At 48.2% G+C, this 19669-nt stretch overlaps 2 protein-coding genes across 9 annotated transcripts in view; one reads left to right on the top strand and one right to left on the bottom strand.

Moving 5' to 3' along the window:
• SZRD1 (SUZ RNA binding domain containing 1) overlaps positions 1-16791 on the top strand; it is a 29758-nt gene extending 12967 nt beyond the window's left edge. Inside the window, exons 1-4 of one of the 4 annotated variants that reach the window (XM_038531859.1) lie at positions 5307-5417; positions 5901-5950; positions 7707-7958; positions 9247-16791. In XM_038531859.1, the coding sequence (XP_038387787.1) occupies positions 5322-5417; positions 5901-5950; positions 7707-7958; positions 9247-9349 (501 nt within the window). In that variant the 5' untranslated portion in view covers positions 5307-5321 and the 3' untranslated portion in view covers positions 9350-16791. Of the gene's footprint in view, positions 1-5306; positions 5418-5900; positions 5951-7703; positions 7959-9246 lie in introns of those variants that run through there. The other 3 variants (XM_038531858.1, XM_038531860.1, XM_038531861.1) reach the window with 3 other exon arrangements.
• Positions 13019-19669, bottom strand: part of SPATA21 (spermatogenesis associated 21) — a 29887-nt gene continuing 23236 nt past the window's right edge. For 4 of the 5 annotated variants that reach the window (XM_038531853.1, XM_038531854.1, XM_038531855.1 and 1 more), the window contains 3 exons: positions 14748-14920; positions 13728-13905; positions 13019-13180 (listed from right to left, as the gene is read on the bottom strand). In XM_038531853.1, coding sequence (XP_038387781.1) covers positions 13123-13180; positions 13728-13905; positions 14748-14920 — 409 coding nt within the window. In that variant the 3' untranslated portion in view covers positions 13019-13122. Of the gene's footprint in view, positions 13181-13727; positions 13906-14747; positions 14921-19669 lie in introns of those variants that run through there. The other variant, XR_005356135.1, reaches the window with a different exon arrangement.

Below are 19669 nucleotides of genomic sequence, written 5' to 3'. Positions count from 1 at the left end.
GCTGAGCCACCTGGGTGTACCCACCCCAAGATCAAGAGTCTCATGCCCTGCTGACTGAATCAACCAGGTGTCCCACCTTTTCCTTTTTTTTTTTTTTAACTTAACCAATCATGTTTGCCCAGAAGTTGAATTAATGTTTTGAACCTGATGGTGATCTTGAATGGGCATTGCTTCAGAATCAGACCCAGAGTGGTTTGACTTCGGGGGCTTCCCTCCCTGGAGTTAGCCAGTGGGGCTAGAATAAGCACTGTCAACTATCACTGCAACACCACTGACATAGAGAAATAAGGCTGGGCTAAAACAGGGTTAACAGAGTTGGTATGAAGGTGGTTTGGAGAAGTCTCGGGATTTCACGTCTGGACTTGAAATGGCCAGTGTGTGGCTCTAAAAGTACAGAGACCTTTTTATCTGATAGTTTTGGACCAGATTTTTCTGGCTTTAGCTGTGGATTCTTAAGTGAATTTGAGGCCCCTGCAGAAATAGAATCTCATCCAGGTGGAATGGGAGACATAAGTGCCTTGCTGGGGACACTGGAGGCCCTGTAGCCAGGGGAGTGGATACTGAGGTCCTGCTCAAGACTTCTAGAGTTCCAGGCCAGGTGTGTTGGAATAAAGGTCTGCCTTCTCCTCCTTCCCAGCATTTCCTCTGCTTTTTTCTGAAATGGTGGCATTGTGCTCAAAAGAACCTGTCAGGCTTCAGTTCTGAGAACAGTTCTGTACTCAGGGTATGGGTCTCTTTTTAGATTCCAGTGTCAGTCCGCAGACATGCACTCCTCAGTTTGAGGTAGCTGCACAAGACCAGATGAACCTGTGGGATGTAGTGGGTCATGAAGAGCCCAAGACCAGTCGTTTTTCCTTGAATTCAAGAGGAAAATCAGAAAATGTCATCTTCTGAAATGGAAACTGATAAAGAGAAGCAAATTATCTGAGAAAAGTCACTTAGTCACTTTTGCTGATAAAAAGAGGTTATTTCCTAACTCAGAGCCAAGAACCTCCATTTGGTACAAGATTTCTTGAAATCTTAGAGGAGTTGTGTGGATTGCCTTGGTGACCAGGGATTCTAGTTATGAGAGGAGGGATGCAGTGGTGGAGCATGATAGTCCATTTCTTTGGCACTGAATTGGGTGAAGGGGGGATGCTGGGCGTGGATAGCAGAACGTCAGGTACCAGAAAAGGTGGGGAATGCCCCCCCACCCCCATAGTGTAGTGGAGGAAGACTTGGGTTTGTTCAGTGTGTCTCTTGTGAGTTTGGCTAGTTTGAATCAGCCCCCCAAGGCTTCATCAGCCCTAGGTGAACCAATGGAATCTGTTTCTTGAATATTCAGATCTGAGGCTACAGCTGTGCTGACACCATACTTGCTGTACTTTGGACCAAGATCTGGAATAGCCTAGTTACCGTCCTCCTTTCCCTTTCTTCCTTTTCTCTCTGCTTCCCACTTTTCTTTTTTCCTTTCTCATGCACCTCTTAACTGCTACAGCGGTGGATCTGTGATGGCAGTCTGCCCGCCCGCAGATTCATCCCTATCCTCTCTGTCTCCTTTGATCCTTTTGAAGATGGTGGCTAGGTAACAAAATAGTATGGGGTGTCCCCTTCCCTGCTCTTCTTCTCATGTGCCACCACACCCCCTCCAGCTTTCTGTGAGAGCTTACAAGCACAGTCATTGCAAGGTTGAGGGCATCAGCATTCAGGAAGCTGTGCTTCTCTCAGGTGAGTGGAATTTGTGGTTGTTGCATCCTTGCATCTGACTTCATTTGCCTTGTGGCTGAGGCCTCTTTACCTCACATAAGGGACCACCCTGTCCAGAACTGTCTTGCTCCCCACTCTGGTTTTTCATGACCTCCTGCCTCTACTCCTTCCTTCTGGTTTTGCTTGTTCTCTCAGACCAAGAGGAGTGCACCTCATTTTTGTAGAGATGTAGCCCCACAGGGCAAGTGATACCTGTGTCTGTAAGGAGCAAGACAGCTTTTGCTTAGGTTTTTGACCCAAAGAGGAGACCACACCACTTAGCAGAGCACAGGGAATCATCTTCTAGAGTCTGCTCAGTGCTATTTGGCCAAAAAATAGCTAGCTTTTCCAGAAAAAGTCATGGGAAGTCAAACATTTCTTATCACCCCACTTCTGATACGTTTATGTCCTAACACTTGCTTCTGTCCTGGTGACCCCTCGTGGCTCAGAGAAGTCACAGAGTGATGAGCTTATGTATGGGTTTCTTTCACTACCTGTGAAGCTTGAGCCTCTTAACACAGAAGTCTTCACCTTTGACCAAGGTTCTGTTCATCCTGTTCATTCTTATGAAAAGAGAAGATGCCCTTCGGTGATAAGGTTTCTTGTTGGGCCTACATCTAGATGCTTCCTCATGCAGCACTCTGAGGCCTGTTTAATTCCACTGGGCTATTGCATCTCTGAAGGCGACAAGCACTCTCCTTGTAGTGCACCCTGTAGGAAAGTTTTGGCTTGATGCAGCTCTTAGAGCACGAGACTGAGAGGAGATCCATTGCAGGGCCTTGTCCAAAAGGAGAATGGACTGACTCATGATACCTGGACAGACTCCAGAGGGAGCTGCGGCGCTCTCTCCGTTTGCTGGCAGGGCACTCCCTCTTCGCGGGGCCAGCTCTGGGCACACTCGTGTCCAGCTGGCCATCTGGATATGGTCAGGATCAGCTTTCTCCCAAGGCTGTTGGATTTATATCCCATTCTCTAATCTGCTGGAGGAATTCCTGCTCAGTTTTGATAAGCTATCCTGTCTAGTGTGATGGAGTTTGATGGAACTCTTAGTTATTGGAGTGCCAGGGGGCAGTGGGCATTTGGGGATGACAAGGAAGAGATCAGTGTATCTAATGGCTTTCCCATCTCCAGGGCATGTGAGCAGTTGTGGGGCTGCGCCAGCATCGGGGAGGGCCTCAAAAGGCCTTAGTTCTTAGTCCTTAGTTCTTGGGCTGCCTCTGTGGTTGACTTTGTGACCTTGGGTTTGTTTCTTAACCTCCCTGAGCCACATTCCTTCATCTGACAGAAAAGGATAAAAGCTCTTTTGTCTATCAAATAGGTAGGTAGTGTGAACAGAAAATGAGTGTCTGGGGGAAGTGTATTGACAGCCATAAAGCATTATGATGGTGTAAGGCATTATTTTTAAAGCTACTAGTTTATATTATGTGCCAGGTATGCTGGTTACATTCTAGTTTGGGGACAGAGACCCATTTGGGCCATACTCAGGCATGGTCCATAATGACCTCCTGAAGGGCTCTTTCCTACCCAGGCTCATTTGATGAGCCTGGGCAAATTCTCTTATCTTCCCTAAGGCCGTACAGAAAGAAGGAAACAGTTTGCTCTCTTGAGAGAAACCTAAATGGGGCTTCTCACATTCAGTTAAAGTAATGTGTATTTTACCACAATTAAAAAAAAAAAAAAAAAAACCAACCTCATGTATTAGGCCCATTTGTCTGTATGCCTTATTTGGCCCTCGTAGCGATATGAAAGTGAGAGTTCATGTAATGAAGTTTAAAAATGTAGAGCTTTCCCGTAAAAATATTGAGTCTGTTTTTTTCCTTAAATAGCAGCTCTGACCCTGTGAGCCAGGGCTCTGCTGCCCATCTGTAGGCAGGGTCAGTGCCCTTTGGTGCCTCTCAGCCGCTTCAGCTCCCCACTGGGCTCCTGCAGAAGGAGTTTTGCTTACTTGCCTGGCTGGTGGAGGCATTTGGTTCTGACCCTGTGTGAAGGCCTCTAAATCCCACAGATGTTAAACCTTGCATTTAGGATGGAGAAACTTGAGTAGGAGGTGTCTTTTTCAGATGGGAGCAAAATGATACAGTGTAGAGCTTGAAACTGTAAGTTATTTGTGGAAAGCCTTGGAAAGCCCTTACATGGTAACAGGGCTTTAGACTAATGTGGGGAATAGTATCTACTCAGGCCATAACACTGGTATTAAAAAAAGAATTAAGTGCTGTGGGCTTAGATTCTCTCCATGCATACCCAGGTGGTCGTAGTGGTCACAGTGCACCTTTTCCAGTCATTATTAAACAGCAGCTGAGTGCTAGCTTGTGTTCTAAGCTTGAGTGAGGGGTCTTCCATCTAGTGGCTTCCTAGCCCCTCCAGGGAGTGGATGGGACCCTCAGAATTCAGTGTATTGTGCTTGCCCCAAACATATTTTGCATACATCATAAAAACAAAAAATGTTAAACACAACTCAGCACCAATCAGAATGAATGTCCGTGTCAGACTGGATTGAAATCTGGCTTCATAGGGTGAGCCGAGCTTCATATTGTTTACAGGAGACAAAAATAAGAGAAGGAAAAGAGAAACATATTCTGGGGACTACTCACCAAAAGAAAACTGAAATAGCTTTATTCATATTAAATAATAGATTTTAAGGCAAAGAAGATAATTTCATAATGATAAACGGTAATTTACTAGAAAATAATCATTGATTCTTTGCATAGTCTGTAAACCTAACAAATGAGCAAGAATGTAAAGATTTTGAACATTATAATTAACCAGCTTGAATTGTACTCATTGACTGTAGAATATGGTCATTTTCAGGACATTTGGAACATTCCTGAAAACTGGCTACACACTTGGCCCTGAGGTGGATCTCAGCAAATTTCAAAGACTTTACTGGCAGTTAAGGCAGTGATTCTTGACATTTTGCAAGTTATAGACTCTTGAAAATCCCATATGTCCTATAAGTCAAGATTGTCACCTTCAGCACTACTGACATTTGGGGCTATGTAAGTCTTTGCCAAGGGGGTAGTTCTGTGCATTGTAGGATTCTAGCAGCATGGCATCCCTGGACTCTACCCACTAGTTGCCAGTAGCACCTTTGCTCTGGCAGTGGCAACTAAAAATGTCTCCAGACATTGCTAAATATCCCCTGGTGGGCAAAACCACTCCCAGTTGAGAACCACCATTACAGATCTTTTCTTCAGAGAAATAATACCATTTTTCATACAATTTTTTTCCTAAATGGTCTTGTCCTCACAGAGGACAGTTGTGGGATGTTTTGTATGAAAAAGTGGAATAGCCAAGAAGCCTGAAGGTTTGATCTTTGCTCTGTGCACAGCCTCCTCCTGTCCAGTGCATGGGGTCTTGTGCACAAGAGTGTGGGACCATCACAGAGTTCCTGGTGCTGAGGGCCTGAGGGCTCCCTGCCCACCTGTTTCACGGATATTAGGCTTCTGTTTTGTTCCAGGCCTTGTCTCAGTGCTAATCACAGAGTTCAAGTCCATAACAGTGGGGAGGAAAAGGCTGTAAAATATGTGATAACATGTGATCATGAAGGAATGTAAAAGGGAGGGCTTCTTGTCTGAGAAGCAGGTGATTAACTGTGTATGGGGCCAGAGAAGACTCCACCATGGAGAGGCAGACATCAGCGTGGGTTTTGCAGGATAAGTGGAAGTTTGCAAAGGGGAGGATATTGCAGGCAGGTGAGTCAGCATGCTGGGTTCTGGGGGTTGGTAACAGCTCAGCTTCACAGTGATATAAAACAGGAACCAAAGATAAAGGTATGAACGAGGCGTTCTTAGGAGCTTGGACTTGATCTGACAGGCAGTTGAAGGGGTTTTAGTGGGGAAGTGATACAACTAGACTTTTGTGTAGAAAGCTGATTTGAATGGTGCTGTGAAGGACAGATTGGAGGCCAGGAGACTATTTGGAAGCTACACAAGGAACCAGCTGCATGTTGAGATCTAGAGCTATCACCATGGCCACGGGGTTGGAGGGAGATGAACCCTCAGGGAGTCAGGTTCCCAGACCCGAGGCTAGTAAAGGGAGGTCTGCATCCATTACCTCAAAGGACACAGTAATGTCCCTGGTCAGAGGACACCATCCTTAGCTTTGAAAATAAAGAAATAAGTTTTTATCTAAGAGAGATTTTTTTTCCACTTTTTATATACATTTTTTTCCTCTAGGAAATAGACAGACGGTTGGAAAAAAAACTGAAGATCACACAAAAGGAGAGGTAAGGCTGCTGTCTGGTCTGAGGGCTCATGCTCTCTGCTGTTCGAGAGCTGGGCAGTCAGTGGTATTCTCCAGGTGGCCGTTAGGGTTAGCAGGGTAGGCACCCGAGCATGTCCCTCAAAGATGTGGTGGCTTGAGGCTTTGAGAGTGAGTCTGGAGTGTCGCATCTGCCTTCTAACTCAGTGGGTACCTGGTGTGAGGTGGTCTGGTGGAAAGTGGGGAGGTGACAAATCAGAAAACTTGGGTTTTAGGCTTGGCTCTGTTCCAGTTGCTCCCAGGTTTGGGACAAGTTGTTTTGGAAAAATCAGTTTCTTTGTGATATAAAGCGATTGGACAGATGATTTCTCTGGGCCCTCAGTGGCATGGTGGCTGAGGGCATTATGGGGGTATTCTGGAAGAAAAGATCTCAGAAATTCTCAAAGACCTTTTTAAGGGTATTTTCCCACAGCCACACAGAGAAAGTGGGTTTCAGAGCAGGTGAAAGTTGACCTCAGCAGTCTGTCTTTGGGCTTAGGTAAGCTGTGGGCCTGCCGCAGAGAGAGAGGAGGGAGGAGGGAGGAGGAGGAGAGGACCTCTCTGGACTTGATAGTCGTTCCCCAGGGGATGCCAGGAGGGCCCTGCCCACCCACTAGTTTCCTGGTTCCCTGACTCTTTGATCGGATTGCTGGCTCCTTGTCTGTCTGCTCATCTCAGCAACTGCACTGATGTCTGGTTCTAGTCCCCTTGCCACGCCATTCCTGTCCTGCCCAGGACTTGTTCCAGTTCCTCCTAGCGGCAGCAGACTTCCTCCAGCCCCTTCCCCACCTGACAGCTGTGGTTCTGAAAACAGGCCCCTGTAGGCTGTTTGGTTCTGAAGAGAAGCTCATTTAGGCCGCTTTTGGGAGGGTCTTTCTGGCTGGTGAAGTGCGATCATTCCTGCCTGGATCCCCTTTTCCCCTGTGGCTTTTGTTTCTCTCCCTTCCTGTGTGGTTCTCTACCTCTCCTTGTGGACACATTGCCCAGTGTGCACATCCACCAGCCTTGGGCAGTGCTTCTCCTCTGAGCACTGCCCAGCACTGTTTCTAGGATTGTCCTTTACCCCAGCCCCGCCGCGTCCAGCATACCAGAGAGCCATGGTGAGGGAGGTGTCTCTGCTCAGAAAGTCTTCTGAAGAGGTGATCCCGTTGTCTGGTGTAGCTTGTCTCTGGGAGGCACAGGTCACTTACCAGAGGGCTGAGGCAGTTTGGTAAATCCTGTCTTGATGCCAGGCAGGGATGGCGGAGTGGGCTCCTTTGTAGTGTTTGACTGGTTTAAGCACATGTGGTAGAAGGCCATGGCTGGAGTGAACGCTCTGCTGACCCCTAAGCTGGGGGGCTCCCACTACACCAGCCTGTTACACTCTGCTCTGTGTAGGGAAGTTGGGATTTTAACTGACATCATTGGATTCTGGGCATGAAATGTCTTGCCATAGGGGCCAAACGGTGGTTGATGTTGACTGTGAACCTGGGGATAGAAGTCCCAGAATGAGATGCTGTTCCAGCCCCTTTTGCCTGGGGTTAGGTCTGAGGAGCAGACCTGAGGACGACATGAACTTATGGCGAGGTTGCTCTTTTGAGAAACCCCTCTTGAGGAGTAAGAGTGTTGGTGTCTGGTCAGAGGCCAGAGAATAATGAGTAGACTTAGGAGGGGAAAGTGATGGGGGGTGGGTGAGGTACATGGATGGGGCCTCTGTGGTCAAGGATAGGACTTGTGAAGCTGTGTTTGCTCTTTGTCAGCAGGAAATCCAAATCTCCTCCCAAAGTGCCCATTGTGATTCAGGACGATAGCCTTCCCACGGGGCCCCCTCCACAGATCCGCATCCTCAAGAGACCCACCAGCAACGGTGTGGTCAGCAGCCCCAACTCCACCAGCAGGCCAGCCCTTCCTGTCAAGTCCCTAGCTCAGCGGGAGGCGGAGTACGCCGAGGCCCGGAAGCGGATCCTGGGCAGCGCCAGCCCTGAGGAGGAGCAAGAGAAACCCATCCTCGACCGGTGAGTGGCTGGCAGGGCTGACCGCGGACCACTATGCCAGGCGACTTTGAGGTAGAAGAGGGGGAGTAGCCTGGGGACAAGCAGAGTAGTGAGACGCAGGCAGGCCGCATCTCCAGCTGCTAAGCCGAGCCCGGGGGCAAGGTCAGGGTCTGCTGTCTGGCTTACTGGTGTGCCCCCTCTGCGTGTCACAGACTGAGTCAGAAATCTGCCATTTCCTTCCACTTGGGCCTGCCTAGCCTCTCCGTACCCTCATAGCCTCATCTGGGGGGGAAATGGGATAACGATAGTACCTCCCCTGTCAACTCATTTTGCAAATGAATAAGTGTAGTGTCCTGAGAACCCTGCCTGGCACAGCAGAATTGCTTAGATGTTATCTTCGGGGTCTCATAATAGCTCTCTGTGATGTTTGGTGAATTTTCTAAATCCTTTTTCATTCCCGGCACTTTTTTTTCTCTGCAGTCCTACAGGTTGCATTATGTAAATTTGTCACCTTCTGCCAAAGCAGTATTTGTAAAAGTAGCCTTTTTCTGACTTTGAGAGGCCTCCTCGGGCTTGCTATTCTGGGACTTAATCTATGTACCTTCTTCCTGTCCCTTCGTTAATCTGATAGACTTCCGTTCTCCAAGCCTTCACTTGGCAGACTAGAAAAATCTGTTTCCTTTTAGTCTTCCATATTAGTATGAGTCATGATTTGGAGAGAAGCAGGGCTCAGCAGTGGCCGGTGCTGGGTCCCTCTGCTGAGCCCTAGGTTTGGGGTCTTACCTCTGCTTGACAACCTGGAGCGGTGCCACACAGTGCCGTGGAGGTGGAGCTGGCCGGGGTCACTGCCTCAGGACAGGGTGGGCCCTTGAGCACTCCCCCTACCTCTAGATTCGGGGGAAGAGGTGAGCCTAGACTCCTGGCCCCCCCCCCCCCCCCCCCCCCCCCCCGCCCGTGAGCTTCCCAGCTCGTCAGAGAGGGAGCCAGAGTTGGCTGATAGCTGCTTTGGCTTCTGCCCCAGCTGCAGTCTTAAGATTTGGCTTTAAGATTTGGGGACCTTGGGCAGCCCTGGTGGCGCAGCGGTTTAGCACCGCCTGCAACCCAGGGCATGATCCTGGAGACCCTGGATCGAGTCCTGCGTCAGGCTTCCTGCATGGAGCCCGCTTCTCCCTCTGCTTGTGTCTCTGCCTCTCTCTCTCTCTCTGAATGAATAAAAAATAAATCTTAAAAAAAAAAGTTAAAAAAAAAAAGATTTGGGGACCTCTTGTATGTCCTTTTTCAGGCCTCCCTCTGATCTTCTTCCCTCCAGGCCAACCAGGATCTCCCAACCTGAGGACAGCAGGCAGCCCAATAATGTGATCAGACAGCCTTTGGGTCCAGATGGGTCACAGGGCTTCAAACAGCGCAGATAAATGCGTGCGGGAAAGGATGCCGCCACCGCTGCCGCCATCACCGCCTCTTGGGTCGTCCGCCACGGGTCGCACTGCCGTGGCAGACAGCTGGACTTGAGCAGAGGGAACGACCTGACTTACTTGCACTGTGACCCCCTTTGCTCCGCCCACTGTGACCTTGAACCCCATGCACTGTGACCTCCCTCCTTCCCCCCCCTTCCCACTGTGATTGGCACGTCTACAAGGGCTGTCCCAAGTCAATGGAAAGGGAAAGGGTGGGGGTCAGGGGAGGGTTGGGGGGACCCAAGAAGGACTCAGAGTAGAGAGTCAGACAGTGTCACTCGGCCACTTGGGGTAAAGCCAGTGCCAGCAATAACAGTTTATCATGCTCATTAATTTGGGATTTCAAAATACGGATGAGAACTCCCGTCCACCCACCCGCAAGTGCATGTCTTCATCACTTAAAAGCAAGTTCCATTTGAAAATGTCCTTTCTTTTTTTTTTTTTCTCCTTCCTACTTTTGTTTGTTTATACAAATAATCTGATTTGCAAGAAAAAGTGCATGGGAGGGGTTTTAGCAGTTTAATGAATTTTTAATTGAGAAAGGGTAGTTTGGTAGTCTACTTAAAAATGTTTCTGGGAAATTCACCAGAAACATTAACCAATAGGACTTTGGTGAGCTTAGCTTCTGTATTCCTACTGCCGCCCAGAAAAGGGGCAGGGCTCTGCAGCCCCCAGGACAGATGAGCACCCCATGCCTATACCTCCCTCCCCCAGCTAAGTCCCAGGGCATCTTCGCCCTACCTGGAGACTGAGCTAGCTCTATAGGCTCAGAGAGCCTGGGGAGGATGCCAACCCCACCTCTAGTATTTTGGGAGATAGGGAAAGTGAACAGACTTCCCCTACCCATACCCCTCAGGGTGGTTCCCTGCCAGCCAGGCTTGCTCCTTCTAGAAGAGAGCAGGGAGTGAGATGCACTCCGGGCTCGGAAGTAAGGAATGTGAGACTTGCTCAGTGTTTTGCTGTTAGCCCGAGGAGAACCAGGAGAAAGTGGTTCCAGGACTCTGAACCTCCTGCCCAGTGTGCTTGGAAGGTGGACAGATCTTCCCACTCCAGCAAGGCTTGAACTCTCAAGGGTCTGTGGAGCACCATCTCTGTTGATGGCACCATGCCTAGTATATTTCCTTTGTGAAATCACTACCTTGGGAGCAGACCATTCTGAATACATGTGGGAAAAGGCAAGCTGTGCATTGCAAAGATTGGTGGTGACAGACCATAGACCCAGGCCACCCCTCACCCATTTTTCCAGAGCAAGGCTCTGGAATGAAGGCAGTTTCCCCTCTGTCCCTAGAGCCTAGAGATTTGCTTTGGCTCTTTAAGGTGGGAGAGGCTAAGAGGGCAGCTGCCTAGAGCAGCTATGTGTGTGTTTGTATAACTGGGTCCTCTCAGGCTTTCTGGTCTCTTCCATTGCACTGCGCCTTATCCCTCAGCCAGCCAGGTAGCCTCTCCACTCAGCGGATGAATTTTGGAGTGGGTGATAGGACATTTTGTGATTAGGGCAGCTTGCGGTGGCCAAGGTGGCAAGCTAGGTTTTGCAGGCTCACTCCACCTTTGGTTTACCTGGCTCTCAGCCTTGCCCTGTGGGAATGTAGGTCAGGCCCAGTAAGCCATGTCCCACTGCATCTCCCGCTGAGGAGGAAGGGCCAGCTGCCCGTTGAATCAGCAGCTAGTCCACAGCATAGCCTTATAACCATGAGCAGCCAGGAAATGGTGCGTGAGCAGAGCTGGAACAGAGCTTCAGTCACAAAGAGGCCACAGGCTGTTGGGTTGTATCCACAGGCTGTTGTAAGAGGGATGATCCCCCAGAAGTGGCCAAGGAAGAAGATTGGCTGCTGTCTTTATAGTTCCACTGCCCTGACCAAGTTTCCTCCTTCTAGATGTACAGTGTCTAGCCTTCATGTAATAGTAGTTTCTGGCCCAAGATGAGACTGTCCTTTCAGTTGGAGAAGGGTACAGAGGTAGGCCAGGTGGGATGGCCAGGAATACTGATTGCTCAGCCATCGGGACCACCTGCTCTTGCCCCCTCTCCCCTAGTGGGAGTGGAAGGGAAGGCTGGCTGATGGGTGTCTGTGGATTGAGGATGTAGTAGGGACTGGTGTTCCCACCTCCCTCTGGCCAAAGATGGGGCTTTGCCCACTGTGCCTGCTACCACCCATCAACAGTTGTACTCTTGGCTTCCCAGATGGAGAGGTGACAGGCAAAATTTTAAAGAGAAAGAAATGAAAACAAGGAAATGTGTTGGGGGGAGGTGGGAGGGTTGATGGGAGAATGGTTTGGATTTTGTGTGTGGGGTTTTTTTGTTTTGTTTTCTTTTTCTTTTTTTCTTTCTTTTTTTCTTTTTCTTTTTCTTTTTTTTTTTTTTTTTTGATTGTGACTTTCCTTAAGTGCTTCTTCTTCTTTTTTTTTTTTTGTTTTTTTCTTTTAAGTAAGCTGCAGGCTTTGGCTTGGAAAACCCCAGGGGGGGTGGGGGTGGGGCAGAAACCTGAGGCTGCTGCCTGTTTATCTGCCTTCATGGTACTGTCCCCCTTTCCCCCAGCTCCTCCCTGACCCCATGAGCCAGGCCTCAGACCTTCCAGCTAACCGCTTCCCATGAGCCACTACTCTGATGTCAGCCTATAACCAAAGGAGCTGGGGGTCCAGGCCTGGTGACCAACCCTTCTCAGCCCACTCAATCAGGGTGCTCCCCACCTGCAGGCAGGAGGCAACACCCTATCTGCTACCATCAGCCCCTTCCAGAGCCCACTGCCCCGCCCTGCCCTGTCCAGCCCAGCCATACCCTGCTCTGCCCCATGTGGGGATGCTCTGCTCAGGGATGGGCGGGCAGGGCTGCCCCAGCCTCCCTGGTAAGCAGAGGCTCTGGAAACGTCCGGGGTCCTGTTTTCTGCTCGTGTGATCCCAGGGGTGCATGTGGGCCCCTTGGGTGTCTGAACAGAAGGGCATGGGAGGGAGGGCCGCACCCCTGCAGTCCTGCTCTGCTGGTCTAGCGGGCAGCTGCCTACCCCACCCCACCCCGCACCGCGGGCTCCTGAGTCGGCAGATTAAGCATTTTATAAATTGTATTTTAAATACATGTTTTAAACTTGTCAGAACCTTGTCCTCATTTCAGTCCCTGGCCTCCTAACCTCTTGCTATGCCTGCTTGATTAATCACTGGGGGAGCTACCTCTGCTCAGTCCCAGGGAGGGGCTCTCTCTTAGAAAAATAGGCCTGGGGTGGTGTGTGGGTTGGGGGGCAAAGACCCACATACCCTTAGGTTCCATGAGAAAGGCCCCCAAGCGTCCGGGGCCCTCTCAGAGCATGGCTGAGACCCCTCCTGCCCTTCTGCAAAGTCAGTCTGCTGCTTTTAGGGTCCAGAATCTTTACCTTCGAGCAAGTGGGAAGAGATGCTTTCACCTTTGTGAGGCTCCTAGTCCAAAGGAGCACTCATCTGAAGAGTCCCAACTCTAGCTTTGAGAGTGCATAGAAGGTTAAGACTTTGCACCCAGGGTCCCTTTAGCAGGAGTCCCAACCCTGGCAGGGTTTCAAGATGTTTCTTGCTTCAGGGTTTCCTAAGCCTGAGGGAAGCTGGGGCCCTGTACTCTGAGAGCCAAGTGGAAAACTTGAGGGCCTTCCTTGACCCACACACAGAAGCTGAGGTTCTTGGTGTTTATTGGCTTACCAGGCCACAAAAGCAAAATCCAGCAGCGGTACCTGCCTGATGACCTGAACAGCTGCCCAGAGTCAGGACTCCATAGGTCAGTGCGTTCGAGCCGGGACAGAGCTGAGCCACTTTCGGCACTCAGAGCCATGTTCCCTAGGGAGAGAGGTGAGGAGAAAGGTGGGAGGAAATGAGCCATTCCCACGTGCCCCAGGGGAGAGGAGGCTTTCCTGGGAAGCAATGGAGCCTAGTAGTTGGGCTTAGGGGTCTGATTGCAAGTCCTGATTCCTTTTGTCCCCAAAGTGCCTGAAAAGGGGATTGGCAGGAGAAGCTTCCCTCCATCCAGCAGTCAAGCCTGTTTCATACTGCTCCTAACATGGAGTCATACTCAGGCAAAAGACTTGCGAGCTGACCTCGTGCATGAGAAAGGCAGATGGCACCAGCCTAAGAGAAAGACGGTATGTGCCACTGTCTCGGCACAGGAAGGAAGAAGTGCCCTGACTTAAGCACAGCCAGTGTGGTACATGGGCTCTCAACGTAGGTTAGTTTCTCACTGCTTCCATCCTTTCCCCCTTTTCCTCCCTGGAGCAGCAGTATCCTGGGCATCATCTCTTGGAAGGATGGATTCCCCTCAGGTTAGGCCAGGGCCTTGTGCAAAAGGTGAATGGGCCTGGGCCAGAGCTCCTGCCTCTTGGGCACCCACCTGCTTCCTTGAGATCCTGACTGGAAGAGGAGGCTATGGATGTCGGGGCCCAGGCTGGCAGGGGTGCATGGGTCCAGCACATACTGGCTGCCCTGCTTCCGACGAACCATCTTCTTGTCCAACCTCGGACAGAGTGGGATGCAGGGCACTTGGGCATAGGGGCTCTGCAGGTTGGCAGCTGGCAAGGGAGGAGGAGGCAGGAGAGGGGAATGCTTCAGAGCAAGCCCAGCCTTGGGAGGCAGGCAGACCCAGCTGAAATCCCAGCTTTGCCACATAACAAGCTGGGTGGGTTTGGGCAGATCCGTTAACCTGAGCCTCTGTGTAAAGCTGGAGGCGAGTACCCACCCCACACAGCTGACGATGAGGATTAAAGGGCTAATACACGCACAGCGCGCAGCTAAACTGAGCATTGTGTAAGGGCTAACAGCTTACACAGGAGCATATGTCTTGGTGATGGGTCCTGCATTCTGGTTGGCACACTAGAGAGACTCTGGAAAGCTCCTAGCCCATCACTTGGCACCTGCACTTAAGGGGAGACAGTCTTGCCCAGTGAAAAGAGCACAGGTTTTGGAGTCAGACCTGGGTATAAACTGCCCTTTCTGACACACATTAGCTGTGGGACCTTGGGCATAGACTTCCTCAGTTTCACTGTTCTCATCTGTAAAATGGGGTAAACACGTGATGGTGAGGATGAAATTCTAGCACATTTACAAAGAGCTTAGCATGGGGAGTGACCACAGTGGTGTTCAGTTAATGGTGATCTACGATTGCTAATCACCCACCCTGCTCTGTGGAGGCTCTTGGGACCAACGTGTGCTCAGTGTTAAGCCCAGGGCAAGAGTGCAGAAGGCCCTTGTCAGAGGGCTAGCGATAGTGATTTTCAGATCATTGACTAATGCACACAGGTAATCCTGAAGTGGGAAACCATGTCTCTCAGCTCCTAGGTCTGGCTGTCGGGGCCCAGGGAAAGAGGCCAGGTGGGCAGGAAAGCAGAGTGCTCACCATGCCCAAGGCCCTCACCATAGTTCTGCTGCTTCAGCCGGCTCAGAATCCTGAGGACCCTTCGTTCTGGGACTTCCAAGTCTGCCTCCTGGAGGTTGTAAGGAAGCTTCTTCCGGGACCGCAGCCGGCCTATGGCCAACTCCATCTCTCGGGCCTTGCAGGTGCCTTCCTTCAGCTTCTTCTGGTAATAGCTGGGGAGGCAGTGCCCACCCAGCTCAGCCTGGCTGTATTTAGTTCATCCTCCTCCCCCCTCACTGTTTCAGAGCCCCTGTTCTGTCTAGCCAGCTCTGGGACAGGGACACAAGCCCAGGAGTTAGGAGACATGGGTTTCAGTCCCATCTCTGCCATTAACTCCCCCTCACTGCTTTGCTTTGGCCTCCAGTCACCCTTATGTCAAATGGTTATCTCTACCCTATCACTGCAAGTCACAGGACTTCTCTGGGCTTCAGGTTTCCTGGGTAAAATGGATCAGTCTTTGTGTTATAGGATAAAATAACAAGGCCCATCAAGCACTCAGCAACGTGGCCCACGGAAAGAGCCTGGCAAATGTCACCTGTGATTTCTGTCACTGATATTCTTACTTAGATGTACAAGTGCTCTGTAAGACAGCTGTGCAATTAACCTCATCTTGCAGATTCGAGTTTTATTTTCTTGACTCCCTGCTATTTGCCTTCCCACTAGACTGCAGCTCCGCGCATTCATTCAGCAGATGAATGTTTACTGCAGGCCGCCATGCATCTAGGTGCTTGGGAAAAGCAGTGCAGGAGATCTCCATAGAAGGTTTCTGCCTCCTACTGTCTCAGCCCCTCTCTCACTCCAGCCACTGCTGCGGTGACCACTTCCACACGGACTTCAAGCAGCTTTGCATAGGGACAGTCTGAGGTGGCCTCACCTCAGAAGTCTCCTGCCTGGAGCTTCTCTGACACCCAGAGTGCAACCCAGAAGTTCAGGGGAATTAAACCACCGTGGGGGTCACCCTTGACTAAAGGAACTAGCAGCTGAGGTATACAGGTTTCTCTTTCTTCTAACAGAATTCTGAGTCACCATTCATAGTCTCCTCAAAAGATCCTGGGGGTGGTTGACTCAATAACATATGCTTATATTGGTTCCTCCCTCCTCTGTTCACATTCTTTCTCTTGCTCCTCCTTGGAATCCCTTCTTAAATCAACCACCTAGGCACACACCTAGTGGGAGAGTCAGATCATGAAAAATAGATACAAGACCATGTTGGTAGTGTTGGGTGTAATGAGAGCAAGTAAAAGCTGGTGAGTGGGTAGTGATGAGAGGCTAGTTTGCTCACAGTGCTCAGCAAAAGTCTCAGAGGTGGTGATATTTGAGCAGAACGAGGGGAGGGAGCAAGTCAAATGGATATCTCTGGAGGAATAGTCTTGGACAGAGGGAATGGCATGTGGAAAGGGCAGGAGGTAGGAAAGAGCTCAGTGAGCTCTAGGAATGGCAAGGAGGCCAGAAGGAGCTAGAGCCTGGTAAATGAGGAAGAGTGGGAGATGTGGGCAGCAGGATGGCAGCCAGACCACCCAAGGCTTTGAGGCAGTGGTGAGGGGTGGGCATGCTACTTGGTGTTGGGAAACATTTAAGGCTTAAGTTGCTGGTGCTGCTAGGGTCTATGCCTATCTCTGGGGCCTGAAATTTGGGGGTTTGATGAGTTTCACATAGAACACAAAAAATGACCAGAGCCCTCACATGAGAGTTGGATCTAGACCTCTGTGTAAAACTAGGACCTGAAAAGGCACATGCTGAGTAAAGAGATGATCTAGAAAATAACTTCACCCCACAGGGGCCAAAAGGACATGAGCAAAGTGTGTGCAACTTTCTCGGTCACAATTTTAAAGGAAATTGCTTGCTCTGCACTTCCTCTCTCCCCTTCCTGAGGGCTTGAATTCAAATGTGTTGCTGGTAAATTGGCTTAGGATTGACCTAGGAAATGGTGGAACAATAAGTTAGAAAGAAACAGTAAGTTGTATGCTGGGCAGCCTTGTCTTCCTGCCTGCTTCTTCTGGACTGTCAATATAAGAGAAAAATAAACTATCTTGTGTGAACTATAGTGCATTGGGGTCTATTCCTGAACTAATATAACCAATATAGAATTCTCTACCCAGCTAAACTACTCAGTAAGTGTGAATATAAAATAAACTCTTTTCCAAACACATATAATCTTAAAAATTTCGCATCCCATGCATTCTTTCTCAAAAAGCTACTGGAGGACATGTTCTTCTAAAATGAGGGCATTAACCAAAACAGAAAAGGAAGATAACACATACAGAAAACAGGAGATCTGATACAGGAGAGGCAAAGGTAAAGGAAGATAGTGAAAGGAGCTCCCATGTTGGACAAGTTTAGATTAGATCACTGTAACTGAAAAGACAGAATAGGGCCATTTCAAGGGCTGGCCAGTTGTTGAATTACTGCCTTTGTAACTCAAAAAAAGCTACTAGGGAAACATGCTCCCATTATTTTTTAATTAAACCAAACAAACCAAGAAAGAGCAAGCAAACCAAGGAAAAGTAAGGCATGTAAACTAACAAACAGAATCTGAATCAGAGGAAAGGAATGAGTTAAAAAAAAAATAAGGCAATTGTCAATTTCAGGAACTAGAAAGACAAGGAAATGAAATCATAGTATAATAAGATACTCAGCTATTAAAAATTACATAGCCAGAATAATAGAAACTTCCCCAAATCATTTAGTCAAAAACAATATTTTAGGATAGGTAGAGGGGAGCTTAGGTGATAGTTGTATCAGATAGCTAAATCCATACTATAATAGGAAGTCAATAAAGGATAAAGTTATATCCGTTGAATGCTAACCAAAGGAAGTTGGTATAGCCATATTTATATTTTAAAAATTAGGCCTTGAGATAAAAAGCATTACTAGAGAGACAAATGATTCCCATATAATGATAACATGTCCCGTTCATTAGGGAATATGAAATTCTTTTTTTTTTCTTTTTTTTTTTTTTAAGATTTTATTTATTTATTCATGAGAGAGAGAGAGGCAGAGACACAGGCAGAGGGAGAAGCAGGCTCCACACAGGGAGCCCGATGCGGGACTCCAGGATCACACCCTGCCCCGAAGGCAGGCGCTAAACCTCTGAGCCACCCAGGGATCCCTGAGAATATGAAATTCTAAACATGAAATATAAAGCAAAATCTGATATAACTACAAGGAGAAGTAGACAACTTCATTATCACAGAAGTGATAATAGATACTCAGCTTTGCCAGTAATAGATAACTGGCAAAGCTGAGTAGAAGGAACCCATAGACTATGTGAATGGATGAATGTGACTGTGTTCTGATAAAAGTTTAAGTGTAAAAACAGTGAGCTGAATGTGGCCTGCAGCATGTAATTTGTTGACCTCTGCCTACTACAGACCTTACTTAAAACTAAAATCCACAGGAGAAACAGAGTTTGGAAGTTGAGTCTACCAAGTTAGAGGGTTTATGTAGCCCCTGGGTCTTTCACAAATATGCCCTAACAAAGTAAAAAACCAAGATTACTTAAAGAGATCAGCCAGTAACCTGAACTGCCTACAAGCACAAAAAATTAACACTCATCAAAGGAAGAGTCTGATGTCCAAACAAAACAGAATCCAATCTCTAAATCATCATCTAAAATGTTCAGGACACAATAAATTATCAGACATGCATGGGGTGCCTGGGTGGCTCAGTCAGTTAAGTGTCTGACTTGGTTTTGGCTCAGGTCATGATTGCAGACTCCTGATTACTGAGCCCCAAGTTGGGCTCTACACTCAGTGAGAATCTACTTGAGTTTCTCTCAATCTCCATCTGCCCCTCTTCCCTCTTCCCTGCTCACTCGCTCACTTTTCTCTCTAAAATAAATAAAATCGTTTTTAAAAATTAGACATGCAAAATGTGGCCCATAGTAAGACCTATAAAAATAAACTCATGGAAAGCAACCTTGAGGAAGTCTTAGTAGACAATGGCTTTAAAGGAGCTATTAAAGGGAGACTTGGGTGGCTTAGACAGTTAAGCATCTGCCTTCAGCTCAGGTCATGATCTTGGGATCCTGGGATTGAGCCCCATGTCAGGCTCCCTGCACAGCAGGGATCTGCTTCTCTCGCTCTCTGCCCCTCCCCCCACTCATGGTCTTTCACTCTCAAATAAATAAATAAAATATTTTTAAAGGAGCTATTAAAAATATATTCAGATAATTAAAGAAAAGTGTGATCTCAATGAATAGAGAAATAGAAACAATAAACATGAAACAAATGGAAGTTCTAGAACCAAAAGGTACAATAACTGAAGTGAAAACGTAACTGAATAAGCTTCACAGCAGATTGGAGATAGCACGAAAAGGAATTAGTAAACGTGAAGACAGATCAATAGAAATCATCCCATCTGAAGAACAGAAAAAAAAAAAAAATTGAAGACAAATGAACAGAATTCCGTTTCTGGCCATAATGAAGGAACTAGTGCTGAAATTATCCTCTTGCTGTAAATAACTATACATGGACAAAATATATGAAACCTGTCAGATATTGAACAACAGGCAGCACAAGACTATAATCCCTGAGAGAAAATAAACCAATGAGGTGAACTTAATGGTCTCTACAGAACTTTGCCTGGAGGTACCTTCTGGACTCCGATGCCGTGTTCTGCATCCAGGCAGAACAGTAGACTCACTGAGGTAAGGGGACAGACATTGTAATTGGTGAAGATGGAGGCCACTGGGATTAGTATATCAGGATATCAAAGAGATGGGAGCCATGCAAAGAAAGAGTTGCAGAAACATGCAGTACATACATTGCGCGTAGTTGCATACTAAGCAGTACATACATAGTGTAAAATTTTATGAAGCCAGACAAAGAACAAAACCAAGTAATTACCAGAGTTTACCTAGAACTGAGAGACACATGAGTTTCAAACAGGCAGAGCAGAAAGATGTTCTTGAACACTTGTGG

The sequence above is a fragment of the Canis lupus genome, chromosome 2, assembly GCF_011100685.1.
Source record: "Canis lupus familiaris isolate Mischka breed German Shepherd chromosome 2, alternate assembly UU_Cfam_GSD_1.0, whole genome shotgun sequence".
NCBI lineage: Eukaryota > Metazoa > Chordata > Mammalia > Carnivora > Canidae > Canis > Canis lupus.
This window is presented reverse-complemented; position numbering and strand designations above follow the sequence as displayed.